General features: G+C 42.0%; 1 protein-coding gene across 2 annotated transcripts; it reads right to left on the bottom strand.

Annotated features, from left to right (window-relative positions):
* Window positions 1-623: 623 nt before the first annotated feature.
* IRS4 (insulin receptor substrate 4) lies at window positions 624-24933 on the bottom strand. Of its 2 annotated transcripts, XM_028714350.2 has the most exons (3): window positions 20983-24933; window positions 16068-16130; window positions 624-4733 (listed from the first exon to the last, which is right to left on the bottom strand). In XM_028714350.2, the coding sequence occupies exons 1-2, from the start codon at window positions 24575-24577 to the stop codon at window positions 16093-16095; spliced, it is 3633 nt and encodes a 1210-aa protein (XP_028570183.2). In that variant the 5' UTR covers window positions 24578-24933; the 3' UTR covers window positions 624-4733; window positions 16068-16092. The 2 variants fall into 2 exon arrangements, with proteins under 2 accessions (XP_028570183.2, XP_028570184.2); XM_028714351.2 differs by lacking the exon at window positions 16068-16130.
* Window positions 24934-25969: the final 1036 nt, after the last annotated feature.

Raw genomic sequence — 25969 nt, 5'->3', positions numbered from 1 at the left:
GTCAACTCCTGCTTTTGACTGATATTAATATTCTAGTGTTTCAAGACTGGCAGAACACCTGAAGATAAATTATTTTTCTTAACGGAGGACAAGTTCATATGCTTCTTTAAAAGCAGTTTTCTTGAGGAGAGTGGCCTATTTTGTGAGTAATGAAACTCATGAACTGGGGATTTCAGGATCTTAGCAAGAACAACTATTGCATTTCCTGATTTCAGAAGCGTGTCTGAGATTACGGGGCTGGCCGTAATACTTTCATGAATATTACATTGTCCACATCAAAAGGCCACTCCTGTGAATGAAGCAAGTGCTGTACATTAATGGCTTACAACACTGGTATCAGCTCTCAACAGCCCTTCACATGTTCCATTTAAAAATCAGATTAAAAACCCACAACTACAATGAATTGATCAGTGCCATCGGCTAATGAATGCTTTGAGCCACACTAAGTATTCTTGCAGCATTTTAAATGAGCCATAATAGTTTTTGGCTGAACAGATCCAGGTAATTTGCATGTAGAGGATGCTAAAACTTAAATCCACTCTTAAAAGTTGAATGAATGTATACAGAAAAGCACTACTTTAGCAAGCAAGCCGTTTTAAATAAAGACTCAACTGCACCAACACTACCATGAACACATTTACTGCGAGTAGCTCTATGGAAAGCCAATTCAGATAAATATAAACACTATACAGAGCTTCAAGCCAGTCTCCCAAAATTGCAAATGTGCTGCATTTTACCATGAAAAATGATGTAACAATATTTACAATGGAAGACACAGCCGGATCAATCAGCTCAAAACTTTTTAACAGATCAGTGAAGCAGAAATAGCAAATATAATGAACAGTTTCAACCATATATGTTTTAGTTTGCACAGACAATAACTGTCAATATCAAATTAAATTTACAGGACAAACGTTGTTCCATCATTGGTTTTTCTGTACTATACAGCAGCATAAAACGGGTGGCTGGAAGGTTGCCCACATAGTGATATGTTTTACATAGTTGGAAAATGATCTTCCAGCACAATACTGAATAAGTTAGTTGCTGTAAACTAAGACAAAAAAGATTGCATATTTATTATGCTGTACCTGTTAGTATTTGTACCAGTAGAGTTGAGGTTACCCATTTGCTTATTTATTCAGCATTTGTAAAATCAGTGCTGTATATTGTACCATGGCAGCCTCAGGATCTAATATTTGTTAACATTTGTTAAACCTTTTTCAGAATCATTTCTTAACTATCACCCAATTTTCATTTTTTAAATGAAAAGATGTAAAGTACCTATTGCATTGTTAATTTACAGAGTCCAAACAAAACGTACATGGCAAGACAGTATTGTGGTCTAGAAAAGTGGTCATGTTTTTAAGTCAAAATCTGTTTAGCAGCAACTAGTTAACTATACTCTTGAAAACCTTGCTTTTCTAGATTCAGATATTCATCTGTGCTTTTAAACTCTGCAGCATATTTCTTTTCCTCCTTCTGATTACTGGGCTCTGCATAAACTCATGGATGCCAACTATATGCCAGCTATATTTGTCAGAAATCACCTATATCACTGTGTGACATGTATATTAATACTAACCAAAAATAAATTCCAGTACACAGTCATGAACATCAAAACTGACAGGAGGATCTAATTTGTTATACAAACTGGTCCAGTACGGTGGGTCTGCCATTTACAACCTTACACGGGGTAGGGTGGGGTAGGAAATAAATGGGAAGCGGGGGAGCCTGCTATTCTATTTATTTTCCCTTTACCCACACACCCAGCAGGTTTTCCTTCCTCACCAGCCTCTGGGTGGTCCTGCAACGTGATTAAAGAATATTGGGAGTGTATTTATAACAAGCTTAAACAAATGTTTAAAGATATTTCCCTAAAAGCCCAGAGCTGTTTCTCCTGGGCGTAATAACATCTGAAGTCCCAAAGAATCAAGTGAGTCTGTTGCTGTATGCCACCACTGCTGCTCAGATTTTACTGGCACCAAAATGGAAAACGAATGTCGCTCCAACAAAAGATGAGTGGTATCATAAATTGTTGGAATATGTGGAATTAGCGGCTATGACTAATAGAATAAGAAACAGAGATGACAAAAAAAAAAAACTTAAGGAAGACTGGAAGTTATATATGGAATATATGAAAAATCATTATAACAAGATAATTAACCTAGCAGGATGTGAGCACTTCAGCAGTGTAAGTTATAACAAGAGGTAAAGAGAGGAAGAATGAAAAATTTAGAGAAACAAGAAGATGCGGTTTGGAAAGAATTAGATAAGAAACCATGGAAGGAGTGGAAGGGAAGTATATGAAAGGATATATTTGTTTTGTTTTGATTGTATTAGTTTATGTGGTCTGTATTATATATTTAGTTTAGTTTATGTATCAGCGGAGAATGTGTAACAGAAAAGCAAATAAATAAATCAAGAAAAAAGGGAGGGGGGTCCTGGGTCACTTCCAGAGCTCTCATGCCTCCTTCCCAGAAGCCAGTAAGAAAGGAAAACCCACTGGGCACGTGGAAAATAAATAAATGGGAGGCGCAGAATGGGAGGTTTCCCCCACTCTTAATTTATTTATTCCCCCCTCCACATAAGGCTGTGATAGTGTAAGTAAAGTGGTAGGCCCACTGCACTTTGGAAAGGTCAGATGTCAAAAGGTGAGGCAACCCTTACTCAATACTTGTACAATATACAACGTAGAGGAATACCAGCTGTGTGGTGCCTGAGGATTTGTTTACTGCTTTCAACCCTTTCAGTTATCAGTGCTTCTAATTATTAGTATATACTATAAGTTCTAACAACTAGTGTCAGAACCAATAACTAGTGTCATGCTCTTTAATGACGTAAGTGAGGCACCTGGCTTCTGGCTACAATTTTTAATTCCCAATTTAAACAATAATCTTAGTAAGATAATGTATCCCTTTCCCCATATTAGGTATAATAGGACAGTCTTTCTGTCCCCTAATTTTGGAAAGAAAGAAAAATAGCTCCAAATGAAAAGGGTTCTTCTACTAAAGTTTAAGGAATTTTTAATTCCCAATTTAAACAATAATCCTAGTAAGATAATGTATCCCTTTCCCCACATTAGGTATAATAGGACAGATTTTTGTCCCCTAATTTTGGAAAGAAAGAAAAAAATAACTCCAAATGAAAAGGGTTCTTTCACTAAAGTTTAAGGAATCCTCTCTATAGAAGCTCTACAGCACATCAACATTGTAATGCAGGGAAAATATACAGTTGTAAAGTCTGCATTTCTCCCCCATTTGAACTTATAAAGAAATCAACTCCCTGCTAATCCAAAATATCATTAATGGGGGGGAAGACTACACAGGGAGATAAAGAAAAATGAAAACTATAATCAAGATACAACCAATTCTTCAGTTCTACCTTTACATTCGAGATATTCTCAACAATTTTCAATTTAAGAGGACATAGGATTATAAAAATAAAAAAGACAGAATCCATAACTCTCTTGCATCATAAAGCAAAATTTAACCAACCCCACCCCCACCCCAAGTCTCATTTAAGTACCATTTCTCTCCCTTATAGCATATTGTTCTTGTGGCTGTGAAATCTCACCACAATCTGTGCATGTGTCTCTCTCTCTCCAGAAGGGAGCCAAAGATAGAGTGTGTGTGTGAGAGAGAGAGAGACAGACAGACACTTGGGTTACAGACTAGTTTGATGCATGTTTACCTGTAAGTCCCACTGATTTTAGTTGTTCTTATTTCCTTACAGCTGGTACAGGATCAGGACATTTACCTGCCTTGGAAGAGGAGAAAAGGCTGTGCTGCGTGCGTGCACACGTACTCACACACACTTATTCCTCAGAAATTGCAAATTATCTTTACAGTATGCTCTAGCAGCAGCTGTTCTCAAAAGTGGCCACTGATGGAGCAAACAATAAATGACTTCTTTGCAAACACAGCTACAAATGTTGAGGATCAGGGAGGTGGGTTGGAAGGCAAAGAGAGGTGGTAGCTTCTCCACCTATTCCATCCTGGCCAAGGCATGAAGTGGGTGAAGCTAAACAATAAGCTTCTCTTATGCATGTAAGAGAAATAGACAGGCAATAGAAAGAGCATGCATGAGGAGGGGGGCATGGAAGAGATTCTCTGGTAGCCTATTTAGGTAGCAGGGTGGGGAAGGCTGTATGTGTTGCAATTGTCTATTCAAAACATTGGCTGCAGGCCTCTAGTCCCAAAAATATAACCCACAGATTTCAATGAGACTTACAAACAAGCATGCTTAGGATCAAAGCCTTGGCCTGTTGTTCCCATCCCTTCAAAATGGTTTTAAACTGCAATAATAATAATAATAATATAATTCTAAACCATTTATAAAACATTTATGCTATCACTTCAAGTACTAGAAAAGCAAAACTCATATTAGGTAGATTCTCAGATACCAAGTGACTTCTCAAAACAAACTTATGGGAAGTGTAGAAGGAACACAGCATTCACCTTGTCTCCCACACAGATATGCTAAGGGGGGAGGAAAGAAACCTCTGTCATCAAAACTTATATATGACCAAAGTTAATTTGGAAAAGCACAACTGTAGTCTCAACCAACACGCGATGAAAAATCATTCCCAATGATGCATGTCTGTGTCTGTGCTGGTGGAAGTGAATGGAGTTGACTGGAGATGGGCTCTGCTTCCAAAAGCACCACACAGTTATGGAGATACCAGCTGGAAAGCCTGCTCTTCTCACAATGGTTTCCATAGTAATGCCATCAGTCTAAGGGAAGAACAAAAATATTTTAGTGCAAGTGAAACAGAAAAAAGACCAGTTTGGTTTATTGTACATGGTATGCAGAGCACAACTGACAATTGAGGAAATTATCATGATATCCTTAAGACATTAATCAATGCATGTACAATCCTGATGGCCAAGTTTAGATCCAGGGTGCTGGGAGGAACCACTCTCATTTTTTCTTCTCCAGGATTTATTGTATCCCATCAAAACTTAAAGTGCCTGGAACATTCATGTCACATGAACCATGTATTTCAATCCACTAAAGCTCATACACTCAGTTTCCCCAGCTAATCTGGTGGTACAAAATTGGGAATAAGGAGTTGTGAAGCACCTGCCAAATCACAATATAGAATTAGCATGTGGTATGCAATCCAGTGGCTACTCTTAATAGCCCTGATCTATTCCACCTTTATGGTCCATAAAGAAGGCTTTATGGACCATAAAGAAGGCTGATCGCCGAAGAATTGATGCTTTTGAATTATGGTGCTGGAGAAGACTCTTGAGAGTCCCATGGACTGCAAGAAGATCAAACGCATCCATTCTTAAGGAAATCAGCCCTGAGTGCTCACTGGAAGGACAGATCGTGAAGCTGAGGCTCCAGTACTTTGGCCACCTCATGAGAAGAGAAGACTCCCTGGAGAAGACACTGATGCTGGGAAAGATGGAGGGCACAAGGAGAAGGGGGCGACAGAGGACGAGATGGTTGGATAGTGTTTTCGAGGTTACCAGCATGAGTTTGACCAAACTGCGGGAGGTAGTGGAGGACAGAGGTGCCTGGCGTGCTCTGGTCCATGGGGTCACGAAGAGTCGGACACGACTAAACGACTAAACAACAACAACAAATTCCACCTTATGTTACACAAAGCAATTCTCCTTTAAAATGATTTCAAGGATAATCTTAGCTGAAATATGGCTCTTTCACATATTCCCATCAACATTTTATGAATCTTGAAACCTCACAAGGTGAAGAATTAAAAATGGAGCAATTTGAAACTAGAGGCATCAAGTGTTTTGAGGGATTTCTTCAATTAAGGTACCATGCGTTACATATACCACCTCACCTACATAGGAGCAGGAAAGTAAGTGTTAGTTTCCTTAAGGTAACCCACATGAAAGTTCACCACATTCAGCAGATAGTGGGAGTCCAACGTGGAGAAATTTATCCCAAGAAAGCTTAGTATCACAGCAGCTTTCACAGCCTGTTAATATTATACCAGTAGATAGATACACACAACATCAACAACCAGAAAAGGCAACCCAAAGGTCAGTGTGTGTTTCTTGTCTCCCCAATATATTCTTTATTTGGTTTATATAACAACTATGAAAACCACTGTCATAATTCAGTAACTAGAAATGGGATCTAGCAATTCAGTTCTCCAACTCCCCTCTTCAAAGAAAATCTACTTAGGTAATAATAATAAAAACACATTAGGAATTCCAGCAATACTGAGTACTGAGGCAACAATCCAAGTGACTTTTTTATATTTGGTTGGATTTTTTAAAAAGTGACATTTTAAAAAACAAACAATGTGACAGACCCTGAAGACCGAGTGATTTTCTGCATGACATCACAAATGGATGAAAAACATGGCAGAAGGAAAACTGCCCATTCTGCTTGCAGGGCAGCTGCTCTCCAACAACTCAATATGTGAGATGAACAGCCACCTGGAGCTGAAATGGTCTCCAGAAGATTCACTAGCCCCCAAAATGTCATTTGTCAGAACACAAACCCAAAGTTCTGTGACACTGGGGAGGAAGAGCTAGCACAGGACTATACATTCCTCAGTAAAGTTTTTAAAATCAAATAAAAATTATGTCTGTGGTTAAATGTTTGTGTGTGTGTTTGTGCTTCATTCTGTCTAAGTGTGCCTTCATGTCCCCAAAGAACAGATTTTGTCACTAAGAAGTACAAGCAAGGACAAATACTAAAGATCGTTTCCAGGACCATTGTTCCCTCACACTTTAGAGATGTTTCCCTCACACTTTAGAGATGAAATGACATACTGGATTCCTACCCACTTTATTTTTTCCACAACAAGTTTAATATCTAAAACTAGCATTACCCGAAGTAAATAACTGCCAGTTCCTTACTGTCTTCAGTACTTTTCCACTGAACTTTTCAAAACATTCATTACACTCCTGACTTTCTGCACTTGGTACCAATTCTTCAGCAGCTTAAGTACCTTTGAATAAGCACTATAACCCATATAGGCAGAAGGTTGCAAAACACACTAGCCTGGTTCACATAGCACAGGAATTCAAACTGAGGGTTACTGAGACTGCACAAGTGTGAGGGTTGCCAGAGAGGAGGTCAGACCTGATTTACTCCTCTCTAGTCATTTTTTACACTGAGCTGAGCCAGATTCATGTTAAAGCTCTTCCCTCGCTAACCATGAGCTTCAGCCAAAGTTTGATCTTCACTGAAGTAAACAATTTCTACCAGGGATGTGCACAAAAAAATAAATTGCCCCTGAACCCGTCTCATTGGCATGGATATGACATCTATCTTTGCCTCTGATCTGGGGCAGAGGCTCATCTCACCTCATTTTCCAAAGCCTCAGGTGTCATCTCTATTGAAATAATCAAGTGCCTATAACTTTTTTTTTCTCTTTTCTTTTTTGCATAATTGGATGAAAACGGAATGCATTAAGAGCCCCTTCTATAAAGAAATGAAGTCTGCTAGACTGGGCATCGAGGGGAAAAGTAAGAGGAGGAGCGTAGTTTTATTTAGGACATGGGGTCGCCATATATCTGATCCTCAAGAGCTTGGCTTAGCTGTGGAAAGTCATTCACAAAGTGGCCAGGATCAGGGTTCAAACTACCTCCCTGTCAGTTGTACTTCTCAAGCTGTTTTTGAAAGGCGTAGCAACTCCAACTGCCACAGCTGTTGCTCTGAACACATTCAACAAAGAGGAGAGCCCTGGTAGAGGTTAGAAGCTACAGCTGTCATTCACAAACTACACTCCTGCATCTCAGGTTGGAATCTACATTTACAGAAAAGCTTGGAAACACTTTGGGGAAGTATAAAAATGTGAAGCAGTCTCAGTATCTCCAAAGCAGAATAGTCATTTGGGGCCCGTGCCTCATCCAAAACAAATGGCAGACTCTTAATGAATATGGGCGAAGAGGCTCCCCCACTATTTCATGAAACAAATACTAGTGCAGGGCTGTGCGAAGGAGTCATTGGAGAGCCAACTTAGTTCCCACTCCAGTCCCCAAGTGCACGCCTAATTTCTCCCTAATAAGTGAATGCTGGTCATATTCTTCCAGAGAAAAGCATAGTGCTTCATGTAACAACACTGTTACAAGGAGGGCAGAACATACCCTAGAGAACTAAAATTTAAAATTTGATTTTATGTTGCTATGCACTTTTTAGTGTCTCAGTTATTCTTAAGTTTAAATCATTCACCTACACATTTGCTTTGCTATATTCTTCACTCCTGTGCTAGCTTCTAATAATTTTAGGGTTTTTTATTACATACATAAAATGTTCATGTGCAACGTTCACATTTTAAATAAAAGTCACACACAACAAGTGTGCTTGGTCTGGGAACATAAGAAGAGCCCTGCGAGATCAGGCCAAAGTGGACCATCAAGTCCAGCATGCTGTTCTCACAGTGGTAGCCACATAAACATGCATTATTTTGATGGTGTTTGACTGGCGGTGACGTGATGCAGTAAGACGTATACATGCCAGAGAAATAAGAGAACTTCTTCTTTCTTGTCTGCATACTGCTTCACTACCAGGAAGCCAAAGAAATCCCCAAAGGGGCAAGAAGCTAACAAAGGGTAGCTGAGAGTAGAAAAGCACATCACCTCTCTGGTCAACACAGGAAGCAGCTACTCCTGCAAACCCAGCCTGTATTTCATCTAACTTAAGAACTCACATCTGACTGCAGTGCCCGCCCTTAAGAATACCAGGATCACATTGGGGTAAGATATGGACTAGTTGAAGCAGTGTTCAAGTGTGAACAAAACCTCAGTGAGTTACAGCACTTTATTAATGCCCAATTAAAAGGCTCACACACTAGCCTTGCTTATACCTACTAAGCCAAGGCCTCTAGAAACCCAAAATGGGATGATCTTACAATCGCTTCATAGGATGCACAGGCTCATACTTTTGTCAAGCCATCTGGGGAAAGGGCAAGTGTCCTTTTATTTATGTTTTTGGAAATGGTGATTGGTTATGATTGTAAGCCAATATGCCAGGTACATAGGGCCCAAGGCATTTAGGGACAGGTAAGATAAAATTCCTAACAAAAACTCTCCCCAAAAAACTATAGGGAAAGTTGATGCACTTCAGGCAACCAATCACCTTAAAAGAAGACCTATCCTGCATTACAATCAAGGGTTAACAAAAGCAGAAGTGATTGTTGTAGACAAAGTCTAAGCATTTGGAATTTGTGAAAAATGATTATGATGATCAGACCCTGATTGCCCCAAAGGACCCTAGATGTTGTGGCAATCTCAGAAGCATGTTATCCTGTGCCATTCACATAGGCTGTAATTGATGTGAATTGCCCACTCAAATGTAACTGTCCAATCTCAAAGATTCTTATCCCGCTTTAAAAAAAGGGGAAATCAGTGTCAAGGAATCACAAACATTCCTACAAGTCACAGCATTTTATTGTATTGACTCCTACTTTACTGTACTGACACAAAAACTTGCAGTGGTTTTCACCAGACAGAAAGAGCAATAGTGCATCTTGTATCTTCTTGCAAATAGTGGTACCTCTAGTTACGAACGCTTCTGGTTACGAGCTCCACTAACCCAGAAGTAGCTGCTCCTAGTTGCGAACTTTGCTCCAGGATGCGAACAGAAATCCGCGCTCGCAGCGGCAGGCCTCTCATTAGCAAAAGCGCACCTCAGGATAAGAACAGTTTCAGCTTAAGAATGGACCTCCGGAACGAATTAAGTTCGTAACCAGAGGTACCACTGTATACATACCTGCCCTCCCAAAAGAACCTCTATTCAGAATCACTAATAGAGCCACTCCTTTAAAAAACCGCACTCCTGAACAAGTAGACTGTGCATCCGATTCTTGATGAGAACTAGTGGCAACAGGATATATTCAGCTCTACAAAAATAGTATAGCAAATTCAAAACAGGCAAACAGAAAATTAAGCTGCCTCTGGCCAGAGGCTGAGGGAAACACTCCAAGCTAGACTGTTCTACTGAACACCCCTTCACCACAACAGATGACACACTTGCTTTACTTTGCTGCTAATGTGGTCACTAAACAGACTAGACTCCAATTAAGTGAATTCAAATCCCTTTGTAACTGTAGATATAGTAGAGGGGAACTTCATATTCCACCTCCAATGGGCATCTTCCCAGCCCAGTCAGTCACTGCTTCTCTTGAGGCAAAGCAGAGCCAGAAGTGTGACATTTTCAGGAGAGAAGCAGTGTGCAGGATAATATGTGGCCTCTCCTCTGTCCCTATTCCCAGGTTCCAGATCTCTTGTATGAAATGGGAATGCGAGTCTCAAACCCACCCACCTCCTTCTCTTATAGAAATTTCATTCTTCTGGCCCTGCAATGTCTTGAACACATGGATTAAAGGTAGCATGTTTAAATCCACCCTTAAGAATTTCCCTCTCTATATTTTGTACACAGCTATGGGTACAAGTACAAAATACACACATGCTATGTCAAGTTTGAAGGGCAAACACATGGAAAGTTTGCATTTAAAACCAAAGAAGAAGTAAACTGATCTTTCAGTCACCACGTCACAGTACAACACTTGGGACCTTCTATATTCACTTGGGCTGTTTATACTTGGGTACCCCAACCCAGTACAAAATACGAAGTGAGAAACAAGTTTTGGGTAAATGGCTCATTCAACTAGAATTACTCATCTGTAAAATGGGAATAATGATGACAGGGCTGTTGTGAGGATGAATTAAGTAAAGCACTCTGCACCTGAATAGCGTCACAGGAAAAATATCACATGGTGCTGACTCAAATATTCCATCGGCACAAGCAATGTTGTAGAGCAGTGATGGGCAAACTTGGCCTGTTAGCTAGGGATGATGGGAGCTGTAGTCCAAAAATAGCTGGAGGGCCAAGTTTGGCCATCACTGTTGTAGAGCATTCATAGCAACTAATAGGGTGATCCTATCTCAATGATGAAGATCTTCTCAGAAGTTTAAATGCACAAAGGACACAATCTAGTCCTTCACACCTCAAGCCTATATATGTATTCCACACAGAGCTGCATTCACAGTGCTGACCCTTCATGTTTGACTAAGATATAAATTCCTAGCATAACTGAACCAGCCCTAATTCTAATCAGTGGTGCCACTAGGGCTGATAGCCAGGGCTGAGGTCCAGAGTCCTGTAGCTCAGAAGGCCTCCAAATCAGCACTCAGAAGAATGGCAGGTGATGAAGGCAGCAGCAGACAAGCCCAGCATCAGCAGCTGGGCCGCTGTGGGCATGTCATGGCCCACAGGAGTTGATACTGTCAACAAAACATTCGTTCCTTTTAAAAAAACAACATTATAGTTTCCTACAACAACATGGTCTCCTTCCCAAGTAAATCTGTTTAGTATCAGGAGAGCAGGAGCAAACATCATTTATTTTCTGTAGTCATGATAGAGCTACAATTTAATGAGTTTAAAGTGCAAAACTGCACTTGTTCAGAGTGTTTCTTTATTAAATTACAGTTGGCAAATTTGTTTTTTCCCTCTCTCACCTATCAGTACTGTCAAAGCCAATGTAAAGAACAAGTGTTGGAGGGAGATAAATGCTAATTGCTAATTAACACCTGCCATCTAAAGCCCCTCCCCCAAAGACTAGTGTCTAAAACTACAGAGTTCCACCATTGATTGTGAATTTCCATGATTTCATAACGTAACAACTGAACACAGATATACACAGCTGCACAGTTATCTTAAGTAACTATGTAGAATTAATGATTACACACACACAAATTTAGAAGAACCCAAGAACATCTGTCTCTGATACCTTGAACAACAAGTTTCCAGAGCATGCCCTCATAAGCAATACTAAAAGTAGCTAGAAAATATCACTACAGCCTAGCTTGCAATATTCTTGAAGGACTTTTTTCAAGCAGAAATAAACATGGGAAGGATTAAGAGCTGTAATGGCTGAAAAGTATGGAAAAGAGCAGGGAGCAGGAAATATTAGGATTCAGTAGGCACTTAAACCAGGTGCAGGAAAATGTCTTTTATTTTTTACTAGACTCCTAAGATCCATCAATTGGAGACAAGTGCAAAAATTGATGGTGATTGGGGAAATACACTTACTATAATGAAGGAACAAGGTGTTACTCGTTACTCAATTTGTAGTCAGAATCTGCAAATCACTCAGATTTACCAGTGGATCCAACTTCTGCCTACAACAACTTAAACACTAGAGCTACTATATAAGGGAAAGTCCTAAATAGCAAAAAATACATTAAGAAGGATATAAGAAAAAAGAAAAAGAAGATGATGGCATAGTAAGTTATGTTATCCTGAGTCAGATCATATCTTTCTTATTTCTACCTTGAAGTGCCAGGGACTGAACCTGCAAGGTTCTGCATGCAAAGCATGAGTTCTGCCACTGAACTACAGCTCTTTCCTAAATGAGAGCAGATCATCCATCACCCCAAACTAAATATAAGAAGGATCAACATTCAGTAAGGCATGGACATTCTCTCTCTATATATATACTGTGGTACCTCTGGTTACGAACTTAATTCATTCCGGAGGTCCGAAACCGTTCTTAACCTGAGGTACCACTTTAGCTAATGGGGCCTCCTGCCGGCGCACGATTTCTGTTCTCATCCTGAGTTCTTAACCCGAGGTACTGCTTCTGGGTTAGTGGAGTCTTAACCTGAAGTGTTTGTAACCCAAGGTACCACTGTATAGTTATAGATACATAGATACAGGTATCTCTTACATTAAGTCTTGAAGTGCCTACAGCTGTATACATCAGGGGTAGTCAACCTTTTTATACCTATCACCCGCCCACTAATGCATCTTTCTTGATGGTAAAATTTCCTTACTGCCCACCAGTGCTTGATGGGACAAGCAAGTTTAAAAGGTTTTGCAAACATTTACTTAATTAGCAGTACTTGAGAAGTAGAGATGTCACCTTGCCAACAAAGGTCCGTATAGTTAAAGCCATGGTCTTCCCAGTAGTGATGTATGGAAGTGAGAGCTGGACCATAAAGAAGGCTGATCGCCGAAGAATTGATGCTTTTGAATTATGGTGCTGGAGAAGACTCTTGAGAGTCCCATGGACGGCAAGAAGATCAAATGCATCCTTTCTTAAAGAAATCAGACCTGAGTGCTCACTGGAAGGACAGATCGTGAAGCTGAGGCTCCAGTACTTTGGCCACCTCATGAGAAGAGAAGACTCCCTGGAGAAGACACTGATGCTGGGAAAGATGGAGGGCACAAGGAGAAGGGGGCGACAGAGGACGAGATGGTTGGATAGCGTTTTTGAGGTTACCAGCATGAGTTTGACCAAACTGCGGGAGGTAGTGGAGGACAGAGGTGCCTGGCGTGCTCTGGTCCATGGGGTCACGAAGAGTCGGACACGACTAAACGACTAAACAACAACAACACTTAATTTGCAACATCTTTCTGCTACTGTTTGTAGGAGAAAAAGGGAGGAAAGAAATGCATCAAAATGTTACTCTCCTGGATATTTTACTGAGATTTTACTTTTTTACTTTGGAGATTTCATTTGCCACACATTAAAACAGTAGAAACCCACATTTTTTTATTATGCTAAGTGTTTTATGCAGTACATTTCCAATGGTTCCATAAAATCTCTCTGCCTTTTCCTTCCACAAAAGCCACTTATTGAATTGGTTAAAACTGACCCCCTTCCAATACCACTAAGTCTATTATGTACCTACATTTCTCTCACTTCACTAAAGTATTGAAAGGCATGTTATGAAATAACCTACAGGATAGCCCTTTCAGGAAGTGGGCAGCATGTCTGAATGTTGCCTGAGATCAAATACTTCTCACTGTACAAGCTAGTATGTCAGGATAGGGAGTTCTAGCTTAGGTTGAAATGCATGTGGAAGGTGTACGTGACACACATCCAGAGGAGGGGTGGGAGGAAGGAAGAAGGAGAGGGAGAGGGAGAGGGAGGGAGGGGAGAGATTGAAGAGGGACAGTGGTGTAAATGCTGCACCACTGATATCTCTGAATCAGCCATTTGGCTCTTAAACCTACCTCCCACAGACACCTCTCTTACTTCAAACACTCTCAATGTTTCCCCTCCCTACCCAACTATGGGACAGGGTAGGGAGTTTCTTGGTATACGCGTGCACATTTGTACACAGCCTGAAAAACCAAATATAAAAGTTGTATTAATTCTTCAGAAAAAAGGAGATCTACATCTGGGCCATCAGATGTAAGGCAGTTAGGCACGTAGCTATTATGCCTCCCTAATGTAATTCTGCGCCTGCAACAGATAAAGTGCCTTGCATAGTCAAAACAATGTAACAAGCTCCAGCTGCTGAAGTGCTTCTTGGCATAAAGGTGTTAAAGGCACAGAAGTCCCGCCAGGAAAAAGATGACCACCCCAATAATTGTCTCACAATCTGATGCTACAGTATCCAGTATAGGCCAATTTGCTTCTCTAAAACATGGATGTTTCTGTTTCAACATGTATAGTATGAAGGTGATCATTAGGTTGCCTTTAAGATGCCTAATAAAGCTACATGTGACTAAACTTAAAAAACAAACAGCAATTTGCAGGGTGGGCCAAGGCGGAGGCACTCTGGGTCATACAGACCTTTTAAAGATGAGTCACAGTTTTAGGACAAACAGTGGTAAAGATTTATCCTTCCTCCTTCCCACCCCTCAGCCACAAAGTAAGATTGTGCAACTCTTTTAAAAACTTTAGCCTACATTGAACAGAAGCTGTCAATACCATCCTATTTCTTATAAAGAAATGTTTGGACATTCTTAATTGCAAATATTCTCCCTTAAATATTAAAAACATTTTACTTTAGAAAACCAGGTCTTGCTTTTATACTACAGTGGTACCTCGGGTTACATACACTTCAGGTTAAATACGCTTCAGGTTACAGACTTCGCTAACCCAGAAATAGTGCTTCAGGTTAAGAACTTTGCTTCAGGATGAGAACAGAAATTGGGCTCCGGCGGCGCGGCAGCAGCAGGAGGCCCCATTAGCTAAAGTGGTGCTTCAGGTTAAGAACAGTTTCAGGTTAAGAACAGAGCTCCGGAACGAATTAAGTACTTAACCTGAGGTTTTGCAAACATTTGTATAGTTTGTATAAGCAAACTAAGGATTTGGTGGGAAAAACTGATCCCAGGTATCTAATTATAATGAATAAGTGATACAAGCTAGGATTTCAAGCCCAGCTCACCCACCATCTGCTAAAACACAGTCTTCCTCCTCCCCTTCTCTCCCCTTGCCAATAATAAATTATTCCCAAATTCATGGAGGTACAATGCTTTTGTCACTTCTGGTTGAATGACACTTTTGCTTGCACAAAATTATAAACAAAATATGCAGGATCTAAAGGTCCTATGTAACTGAGTTCCTGTGGCAACTACATATCTGTTATTTGCCTCCTGCTGCCTTATTCTTGTTTGTTCCTTCAGTCACTCTGATCTCCTGTCCTAACAGTGTCCTAGCAATAAAGTGACCAAATGCTTTTCATTATCTTCAGTTAAGCTCTCATCAAAGGCCAAAATCCAGTGCTCAGTTATGCTTACACTGAAGTTCCAAGCATTTCAAGGAGACAAGTGTACCAGAATACAAGGGTGCAGTTTTCAGCATGTGAATTTGCCTAGTTAACTAGTTACAATGGACTCCCAATGTTGATAAACAATTTGTTTTTGTTTTTCTTAAGCAGCAAAAAAGTATTGACTTAGCATGCAATGATGCAGCTTCCAGCAACATGCTACGTTTTCCAGTGCTGATTAGCAACATCAGTAAAAGGTAACAGGTTCTGTACTTTGCTTTGGTAAAGGAGATATAACAAAGAAGTATAATGAGTTTAAAGAAAGTTGTGAACAACATGCCTGAACACCAACTAGAAGAATATCAGAAATGCAACACAACCACTAAATGGGCACTGGAATGTTTAATATTGTTGCAGGCTTTTCTGTTATGTTCCATATATACAACTTTTTTAAAGTCAAGAATCAATTCACTTTCACATTAGTGAGCAAACCTATTCTGTTTCACAGGAAGGTTCTTAAATTGCAGGTGAAGAGATATACTGTGATTGCAGGTACAAGTTCAAGCCAAGTATTCAGATAGTTCATTCAGAGTCATTCAAACAATACAATATAATTTATCTAAACATTTTTACCCAGTTCTGCAGCAAAAATGGCTCACTAACAAGGAAGACAGTTTCTTCTCTCAGGCTTATCATCTAAAAAGACATGACACAAAAGGAAAATGGATTGGGGCATGAGGATATAAGAAAACTCAGTTATAAGCACTTCTAATGAAGGGAGCAAAAGTTTCTGGTCTCCCAGGTGTGCAGATGGAATAGCCCCACACCGTTTCTCTATGACAACCTGATATAATAGCTGCTTAAGGTCTTCTTCCCCTCCTGTACTCACTTCTCAGCTTTCCAAATCACTGTGTGCTGGGGTGCCAAAACTGGCAAACAGCAAGTTAAGCAATTCCTACTAGCCAAGATTACAAATCGCAATCAAACTGTGAACAGTAATTTGGCAAACCAGAAAGTGATCTGTTGAGACCGGGGGAGGGGAAGATGTGTGGCTCATGTAACAGCCAGAGCTCATGTAAGGGAAAATATATTAGATGAACTGTGATATTTCATGTAAATTATGAACTTGGTAATGCACTTGGCTGGCTTCCATTCTTTTTACCAATATTTCCAAATCTTTTAGCATTCTTGTACTTTTCTTTTTTTTAATAACATCTTTATTGCCATTTGCAACCAGAGCTTATATATTTAAAAGATGTTGTTACACATAAAGAAAGGAGAAGTATATGAACATATTTTAAGCACATTAGTTGGGGAAAGTGATCTATAACAAAAGCAAACATTTTGAAGGGTTGCTATATTTGAAAACCTTACATCAGTGAAGCTTAAATAAATTTAAATCAAGTCAGCTTGGACCAAAGGATCTAACTTAACTCTAGCAGCTACCGTATTTTTCGCTCTATAAGACGCACCAGACAACAAGACGCACTTAGTTTTTGGAGGAGGAAAACAAGGAAAAAAATATTCTGAATCTCAGAAGCCAGAACAGCAAGAGGGATCGCTGCGCAGTGAAAGCAGCAATCCCTCTTGCTGTTCTGGCTTCTGGGATAGCTGCGCAGCCTGCATTCGCTCCATAAGATGCACACACATTTCCTCTTACTTTTTAGGAGGGAAAAAGTGAGTATTATAGAGCAAAAAATACGGTACTTGTATTACAGAAAACCTCCTTTCAGAGGGAACAATTTGGAGTGGAGAAATATTAGATCATTGAGAGGGTCTTTAACCTTTTCCCTGCCTGATGCTTTTCTAGCTCCACCCCAAAACACCTCAGTTGCATTCTAAAATATAAATATTCCTTACAGGGATAAATATGTATATGGAACCGGGGGGGGGGGGGAGAGTTAAGCAGAAAAGGTTAGAAACCCCCTCTCCTACTCCTAAAATGGATTTTCTGTGACACAAGTGGTTGGTGTTTTATGTTACACTCACTTGTGAATAATGTTTAGTTAAGTCTATAAGAAGTCACCTTCAATTTATCACAAAATTATATGGTACTACTTCCCTAGTTTCAGTCATTCAGAGATGTGAATCAACCCTTTCAACTTTTCCCATTCACAAAATTGATGGAGGAGGAGCAGAGTAATAACCTCAACAGAGGAGGAACTGTTTTCAAGCTTTTTATGTGGATCAAGGTAAAATGGGAACTTGAGGCTTTTGCAATCACTGTAAGTAGAGGGGCCCAGGCTTCTAACAATGAAACTTCAGACGTTCAACAGTTCTTGTGTTAACAATTTTACAGTGTTGAATTATAAGCACTTTCAAGTTTTATTTCCAGGTATCTTATGAAACTTTTTGAGCTTTGCTGTAAGAGCAGTAATCTGTTTCAAGAGGGAAATAAAACTGCATATGTTATTACAAGACCGTATACAAACTGATGAGAAAATGTGGAGTTCAACAAAAGTGACCAGAAACTCAAACCTTGCTGTAGAGTTTTAAACAGAAATGCACACACTCTAAGCTACCTGTCTCAACAAGAATGGTATGATGCTTCAGAGTGTGAGGTCACAGTTCCCCCGCCCTATCTCATACATCTGAGACACTACTGAGATTTTACCTACAAGTCAAAATTTTCTAATAAAAGAAGAATTATTTACAATTTTGAAAAACACTGTCACATTAGAGAAAGCACCTGAAAAATAAATGTGACTACATGGCTGACTTTTATCACAGTATACTGAAGTTAATTCTACACCTCCAAGGTCAAACTGGGATCATTAGTAATCTACAGAATGCATAAACAATGTTGTACCTGCCCCACCCTCGAAGGAACTCAAGCAGACTTGTGCATGGGACAGGCATGCTGTTGAGTTCTGCAACTTTTGCTCTTGCTGGTGAAGTGAGAATGTAGCAGCCCCAAAAGGCAGAAGTCACCTATTGTGGAACTCTAACATTTCATTATTTTGCTTGGCCTCCCCACCCGCTCTGCTGTTCTAACTGAGGAGATGCTTCAAATCTCTACTTGTAGAAGTTCAAAAGCTCATTACTATTTTCAACTACCAAGGGATTTCTTTTAAGTCTGAAACCAGGGCTTTGTCTGAATCTACTGATTGGCTATGTAACAGTCAGATGAAAATAATGAATGATTTGGCCACATTCCAGCATAAAGTCAATGAGCTTAAGCACTCTCAAAGTCTCTGCTGGATTGTGCCCCCTGCCTTTAGCAAAATCTCTTCCTTATATACACTTTAAAAGAATTTTTCAATGAAGTACTCACTAACTTGAAATCTACCTAGCAGACTCCCGCTACTATTACCAATGACTGAATTTTCTTAACCACTTCCATATTTTAAAGATTATCGGGACCAAAGATTCACATAAAGCAGTACATAGACACACATGATTAGCCATACGCAAACTGCTGTCAGGCATGTTTTTAAAAAACTTAACTTGTAATCATCTTGGTTATGCTTCAGTTGCAGCAGTAACAGGCAAATGTTTTCAACAGATGTTGAAAAACTGATGAAAGCGTCCAAAGTTTAAAACTGGTAGTATGATCAGAGCTGGACGGTAAATCCCCCCCCCCTACACTGGTGTTTTTTTGGAATTATATTGAGCAAAGTACAATCCAAGTTTGAAAAATTCAAGAGAAGGCCAAATTCAGTACATTTCTTTACCACTTCTGTTTCTAATTAAATGGAGTTTAACATACAAGAGGAAGATACTCCAAGTATGCTGTCATTCACTGGTTTAGAAGAGCAGTCAAACAACTTGGATTTAACCACAGCAAAAAGAGGGGCAAAGAAAAAAGTATACCAAAGGAAATAACAAACTTTTCAAAACCCCCAAGCAATGCTAACAGACTGACTTGTCTTTTATATACTGTAATCTTTTCCCAATAGGAGACTCGCCAAAGAATCTAAACTCATGCAATCTCTTAAAGCCTCTGAATATATTCAGATTGAGTTAAGGGGTACCTACAAGCCCTGATTCAGCATTTCAGACAGTTTATCAGAGTCCAGTACATTCTTTGCATGTCTTTGTGTCAAGCAATAGAGGTATAATTTTCTAAGTAACAAAAGCAGGATACCTATTACAGTACTCAACTATGTTATATTGGATTTTAAAAGTACTATTTGCACAAATAATTAGCTACAATGACTGAATAGCCACTCTCCATTAAAACAGTATTTAGATTAAGATTTATAGTGGAAAACAACTGACTTCCACTTTTTCCTCCAGAAAAAGCTAAAAAACAAACAAACAAACAAACAAACAAACAAACAAACAAACTATAAACTAAGACCAAGTCTGCAGACATGTTATTAGGTTTTATCAAGGCACTATAACACTATTGCAGCTGTAAGATTCTAGCTGAAGTAATCTAGAATGCTTACGACTGTCAGAATACTGTACTAACAACCTTCTCATGTCTTCCATTCTGCATCGCTACATTCTAAGGAGCTATTACCAGGGTATCACAGCAGAAGTGTCTGTGATGCACAACTAAATCAAGCCTTCTTAAAAAATTGTCACTGAACTCACAGGACAAATGAGAAAACCATTGTTAAAGCTGCAATTTTATGTATGCATACTAGGAAGTAAGCCCACTGAACTCCATTTACTTTTCTGTAAAATACAGTATGGAGAGAATGGTGCAGTATGCCTTCCAAATTAGCATCTACATTAGAAATGCATGCCAGTTTAACTGTCAGAATTACCTACACCTCAAATACACATACACACACCTCTCTCTTTGGAACGAGGAAGAGATTTTCGTAATGCTCTGAAACCTGCAACCTCGTCACAAAACTACATTTCCCAGAAAGCTTTGCAAGGGAAACCACAACTGTTAACCCCTTGTTAAAAATCAGATTATATGTATAATGCAGTTATGAAAACAGTGACTTTAAAAAAATTACATAAGACTGCTATACATGAATAAAATATATCACTTTATTCTGCACATCTCAAGGTAAACTGCAGTCTTGATGTGGCTTTAAGTTGGGCTTCATTGTAGAGGGAGCAAGGGGAATTGTGGCTGGAAGTAGCAGGTTTGTTCCGCAGAACCTCAGAAAGCAGATTCCTCCCTTAAAAGGTACCCACAACCATGCACCAGGGGATAAATTCCAATCCATTCTTAAATCTAAAGTAGTCAGATTCCAAATAAATTATTGTTATTTAGATGAACTTATGTCTATATTTTATTAGAATGTTGAAAAAGGAGTGTGGCAGTGACCTCAAAGTTGGTAATGAAGACAAGTATGAGAACAATTTACTGCTTCTCATATATTCTGTGATTATTTTACTACCCCATACTCATAACGACAATTGAACAAAAAAAGCAGTCAATACATGTTTTCAAATTAAAAGATAGGAAACACTTGGGCCTGAATTGTGCATGCAGAACACTCCTTATGTGATGCTGCCAGTGAAAATACTGCACTAAATAGGAAAAGGGGCAAATTTAAAGAAGAAAATAGTGATTTACAATAATATATTGAAATTATACATGCATTAATTTGTGTGAGTGATTTAAAAAAATACAAACCTTTTCTTGCAGAGTTGCACTTCAAACCATCTGATCTGCTGAAGTCTATGCTCACATACACTCCACTTTCCAGATTCAAAGTACCATTTGGGAGGTGGCAGTTTGGTGAACTAGGGCTCTCCTCACAGTTTAGAGAATTATCTTGTAAATTTAGAGCTATATAGTTCAAGCCATTCTGAAATCCAGTTGAAGTATCTCTGGACATCTTGCTTTCATGGCCATCTGAAATGTGTTCTTCAGGTTTCAACCACACATTGTCAAAAGAGGCAGAGCTGTGCCTTTTGCTACTATCAGTAAAGAAAGAAGAGGAAGTGGTAACAGTGCCAGTGGAAGAAAATGTTTCAGAGCTATGCCTTCTCCTTCCCTGTGGATCAGCACGAATAACTTTAGGTACTACTGGAGGATCAGGACTAGGAACAGAGAACTCACTGCTACCAGCATATTGGTCAACAATGCACAGTCTATTAACAATGGAAGGGGGACTATCAATCTTTAAGCCATTTTTGCTTTCAGTGGTAAATGGTCCAGGTGGCATTGCTGCCATGTTGAAGGTCATTTCTGTATAGTCATCAATCCTACCATTTCCTTTGCTAACACAAGCAGTACCAAATGAGAGCCTAGCATAATCTGAATCAGGTGGATTTCTGGGAATACTAGAACTTGCATAAATTGAAATATCTGTCAAGGAGTTGGATAGTTCTTTAGTAACCTTTGGTGACTGAACATCAAGATCAACACTCATGTAGTCAGAAAGTGGTGACTGCCTATGGTCACTACTGGAGCCAAGAGATGATGGCGATCCTTCTGCAGATAAAGAATAAGGTGTATTACTTGCCTTTTCACCGAAGTCGATATTTATATATTCACCAGGACTAGATGGCTCAAGTGGAATTGTACGATCATACATTCTTGGTATGGTGTTACTACCTCTAGTGCCTAATGGAAGTCTTGTAGGCCTGGTAATTTTGTTCTGTTCAAGTCCTTCATCTGAAGCTTTCAGCATAGATGATTTGGAATGGCCATTAGCCAGAACATCATTACTGATATTGTTGTCATTTTCAGCTCCACTATACAATAATTTTCCTGGTGATGACATTGGAACGTATTCATCATGCTCACCATTTTCTCCTGACTGAGTCTTAAAGCTTCGTGGGAGAGAGAAATATGAGCTAAAGTTTTTGGAACTGGTGTTGGTATGCATATAATTTGAATCACTAGGTTGCTTTGGAGCAGCTGAGTTTCCAGGTGACATATCCATATACTCATTGTTCGCCAACTTCTCATTGCCACTTTTATTAAAGCCAGTTAAAGGACTACGTACAGGTGAAGAGATAGCCCTAGGAAACATCATCATATATCCTTTGGAATCAGCCTGTGATGATGGCCAGGAACTGTTTATCTGCTTTGGAACAGACACACTTTTAGGAGTCATTGGCAGATAATCACTGTTGCTTGCAAAAGAAGATGCAACTCCTGGCATCATTGGCATGTATCCATCATCTCTGGCTTTATTCCTGCTTTGATTGCATACAGAATCAAGGGCAGATTCCCCATACACTGGTTCAGGGTTATTTTTGAATTTTGGCGATTCAGAAAAAGGCAGGCGTCCATGGCTTCCTGAAGAAACTTCATCTAATGAAGTTGCTGTTTGGGTTGTTTTCTGCTGTGCTGGTATAGAAGCAGGCTTAGTTAGAGAGTAAGTTCTTTTTCTGAAGCATTTTTCAGCCTCCCGGTAATCATCTCTTGAACTATTATTATCCATTTGCTGCTTGCTCATAGACATATATTCATTTAAACAATTTTCTTCTCTGATTGGAGGCGTATTGCCCAAGGAATCTGGGGTATTACTCCTCACACGGAAGTACCTGAAGTCGCCAGGGCTGGAACCATATTCATCGGAAGAAATGAAACCTCCATCACTTGGGGACCCACAGACGGATGAACTGGAAGGCCTGATGAAGGTATCGGAAGCTGATCCATGGCCACTACTTGAAGAAACACTGATGGGGCTAGTAGTGGAAGGGAAGTGAGACACTGGCAGAGATGCAGACCTGGTGTGATAAGATGCACTAAATGCTGCTCTAACATATCGTCCACTTCCTTCTTGACGCCCCAAATTCATCCTTGCAGTATTCAGATGAATCAAACTTCCAGTAACTGACCTAAATGGTCTGGTCATTGTCCCCTCCCCTTCACTGGAAGTTCTGAAACGGTAAGAGCTACTACTCTTGGTGGTTGGAGGGGTCCCCCCAGTAACACTTTCAGTTCTGGATCTTCTTTGTAAGCCAGTTTGGCTAGGTGGCAGGTTACCCAGGTGCCTCCTAGTACTGATGAAGGAAATGGGGTTGGTGCTGCTACCACCACCGGAAGACTGGCTCTTACTGCGAGGTCTAAACTCAGAGAAGGCTTTCAAAGCTTTCATGGTTTCTAGGAAGGTTTCATGCATATTCTGGGCCACCACTGAATCATCCACTTGCATCCAAAGCTCACCTGGCCCAATGGAGGCAGATCTGCCCACCTCAATGAAAAAGAAATTTTCTGAATGCCCACACCGCCGAATGTTCATTAGCTGTAAGTGGACAGAGGGCACCTCACTATTCAGCTTAACAAGGTGGATGGCCTTGGTGGAAAGACACAACCTGTACACCCCAGTCAAATTTTTTGTCTGCCCCAGTCCCTTGGGTTTCACATTTACTTGCCAAACTTCTTTGAAGACGGTCCCTGGCCGAAGAGCAGTCCCATAATGCTCGTCGTCGTCATCCAGCTGCGGATCAGCCTGGTCTTCCTGCTCCAAGAAGCCCCTCTTGCTTTGGCTCATGAGCTCACTGATTGCCTGGTACCAGCTCTCCTGCTCAGTCTCGTTTTCGGCAACCATTGCAAAGTACTCATCCTTGGTGTACAGCGCGATGATGTGCTTGTGCTTGGCATCTGCCCTCCGGCTAACCGTGAAGCACTGGTACAGAGGAATCACCCGCTTCGGGGGTGGGCAGCACAGGGCTGCGCTCCCACCAGCCGCCGCCGCTGCCGCCGCCGCCCTCATGCTGCTCTTGAACTTCTTCTCGCTGTCGTAGTACTCTAGCCTGGCCGGGGCCAGGTGGCTCTCCACCCGCAGCACGAAGTACCTCTTGTGGCCATGCTTCTGCTTCCTTAGGTAGCCGCATTTCCTCACGTCGTCCCCGAAGGCGACAGCGGACGCCGCCGGTGGGGCAGCTGCCCGGCTTGAGGGCGCCGAGGGGCCGGCTCGCGTTGAAGCCACGGCGCCCCCTCGCCCCGCGCCGGCGTTGCCCCCGGTCGCCGAGGCGTCCTCCTCCTGGACGAGGCAGAGGGAGCTGCTGGGGGATCTCCTCAGAAGCAGCATCAGATGGTGCGGGGGCTGCGCGGGCGGCGGGCAAGGGGCGCCTTCCATCAGCTCCTGGTCCTCTTCGGTAGCAGCAGCAGTAGTAGCAGCAGTAGCGGCAAGCCTGGACGCGCTGGCCCGCTGGTTGTGGCTGTAGCCGCCTCCGCCGCCTGGAGCTCCAGCGGCAATGCCCGCAGCCCGGTCTCTCGCCTCCAGCACGGTGCAGCCGCCTTCTCCGCCGAGCATCCCGCTCGCCATTTTAAGGGGCCAGGGCAGGGTCCGGACCGCCGAGCCAGGCGGCGCCGCGCTTGTGCAGCGGGGGGGGGGGGGGGAGGGCGGGAGCGCGAGGGGGGTGGAAGAGCCGCCCTCCTCAGAGGCGAAGGGTCTCCCGGGCCCGGCTGGACATGGGTGGCCCCAGTCTGCGTCCACGCCGGCCGTTCCCCGCAGGGGGAGGCGCGAAGCCGGCCCACCGGCGGGGCGTGCGCCCACCCGCTCACTCACTGCCAGCCGTTCGGAGCGCGCAGGGCTCCCCGTCCACTCGCCCCGCTCTGCCTCACTCGCTCGCTCTCCACACAGGCAAGCAGCCGCGGCGGCACCACGGCGAAAACATCACGTGACCCCGCCTCCTTCGGGAGGGAGGGAGAGGAGCCGCTTTAAAAAAAAAGAAAAGAAAAAGAAGCCAAAAAAAAAACCGCTCCAGCGAGAGGCGGTGCTTCGTTCAGCCCGGGGGCGGGGCTGTTTGTGTGTGTGTGTGGTGGGCCGGAGAGCAAAGTTCTGAGAATGGAGGAGCCGGCGGGCGAGGAACCAATCGGAGATGAAGTCCGCTTCGCAAGTGGTCCAATCCACAGTCACTGCCACGCACACCCCACTCCCGGTCGGCGGGTTGTGTGCGTGCGCGTGCCTTTCATAATGATAGGCGGGAGGCGGGACAAATGAGAGGCGAAGGTAATTAATAGCGGGCGGCTGGGCGCGGGATGCCGTGAAGATGTGTTTGTGTGTGAGAAGGTGGGAGGGGGAAAGGGAGAAGGAGGGAGGAGAAGTGGGAGGCGGGCTCTGGGAGTCGGCCAATCACCGCCTCACACACTGAAACATACGCCGGGCGGAGGCGGGGACCCTTCAATGCCTGCGTGTACAGAGGAATGAGTGAAAAACAACACATACACAGAAAAGGCCACAAGGGATGAAAATGAGTAGCACCGTAATCTACCAATCAGTCCTCGCTGCTTCCACGAGTTGCCCAATCAGCGTTAAAGAAATGAAGGTTCACTTTCTTATACTGCTGCTCTTCTTTCTTTTTTTTAGGCACTCCTGTAATCCCCCTCCCTCCCTACGACCGCACTCCCCGCCCCATACAGGTTTGATGACCTGAGAGGCGTCGTGGTTGGCCAAAGGAAGAGCCAATCGGCGAGCGCGAGAGCCGAGGGGAGGTGGAGGGGTGGAGCCGCTGAGGAAGTAAACAACTCGTCAGCGCGCGGGCGACCGTTGGAGGAGCAGGAGGGATGTGTGCAAAATTAACCGTCCCAGCTGCCGCTGCTGTGGAGGAGCGGGGGGGGGGGGAGAGGCGCGTCCACGTTGCCTGGAGCGCCGCGGGCTCTCCGAACCGCTCCCGCCCGCCACAGCCACGCCCCTCAGGCCGCGGGGGGGGGGGTT

Source organism: Podarcis muralis, chromosome Z (genome assembly GCF_964188315.1).
Source record: "Podarcis muralis chromosome Z, rPodMur119.hap1.1, whole genome shotgun sequence".
In the NCBI taxonomy this organism is placed as follows: Eukaryota; Metazoa; Chordata; class Lepidosauria; order Squamata; family Lacertidae; genus Podarcis; species Podarcis muralis.
Note: the sequence above shows the minus strand (reverse complement) of the source record. Positions and strands in the feature narration are given on the sequence as shown.

Excerpts from the sequence above, each read along its gene's own strand:
- IRS4 (XM_028714350.2), bottom strand. The coding sequence starts at position 24,577 with ATGGCGAGCGGGATGCTCGGCGGAGAAGGCGGCTGCACCGTGCTGGAG. Across the intron at positions 16,131-20,982 it reads GTGCAACTCTGCAAGAAAAG|ATGATAAGCCTGAGAGAAGA; the intron begins GTTTGTATTTTT and ends ATGTCTTTTTAG.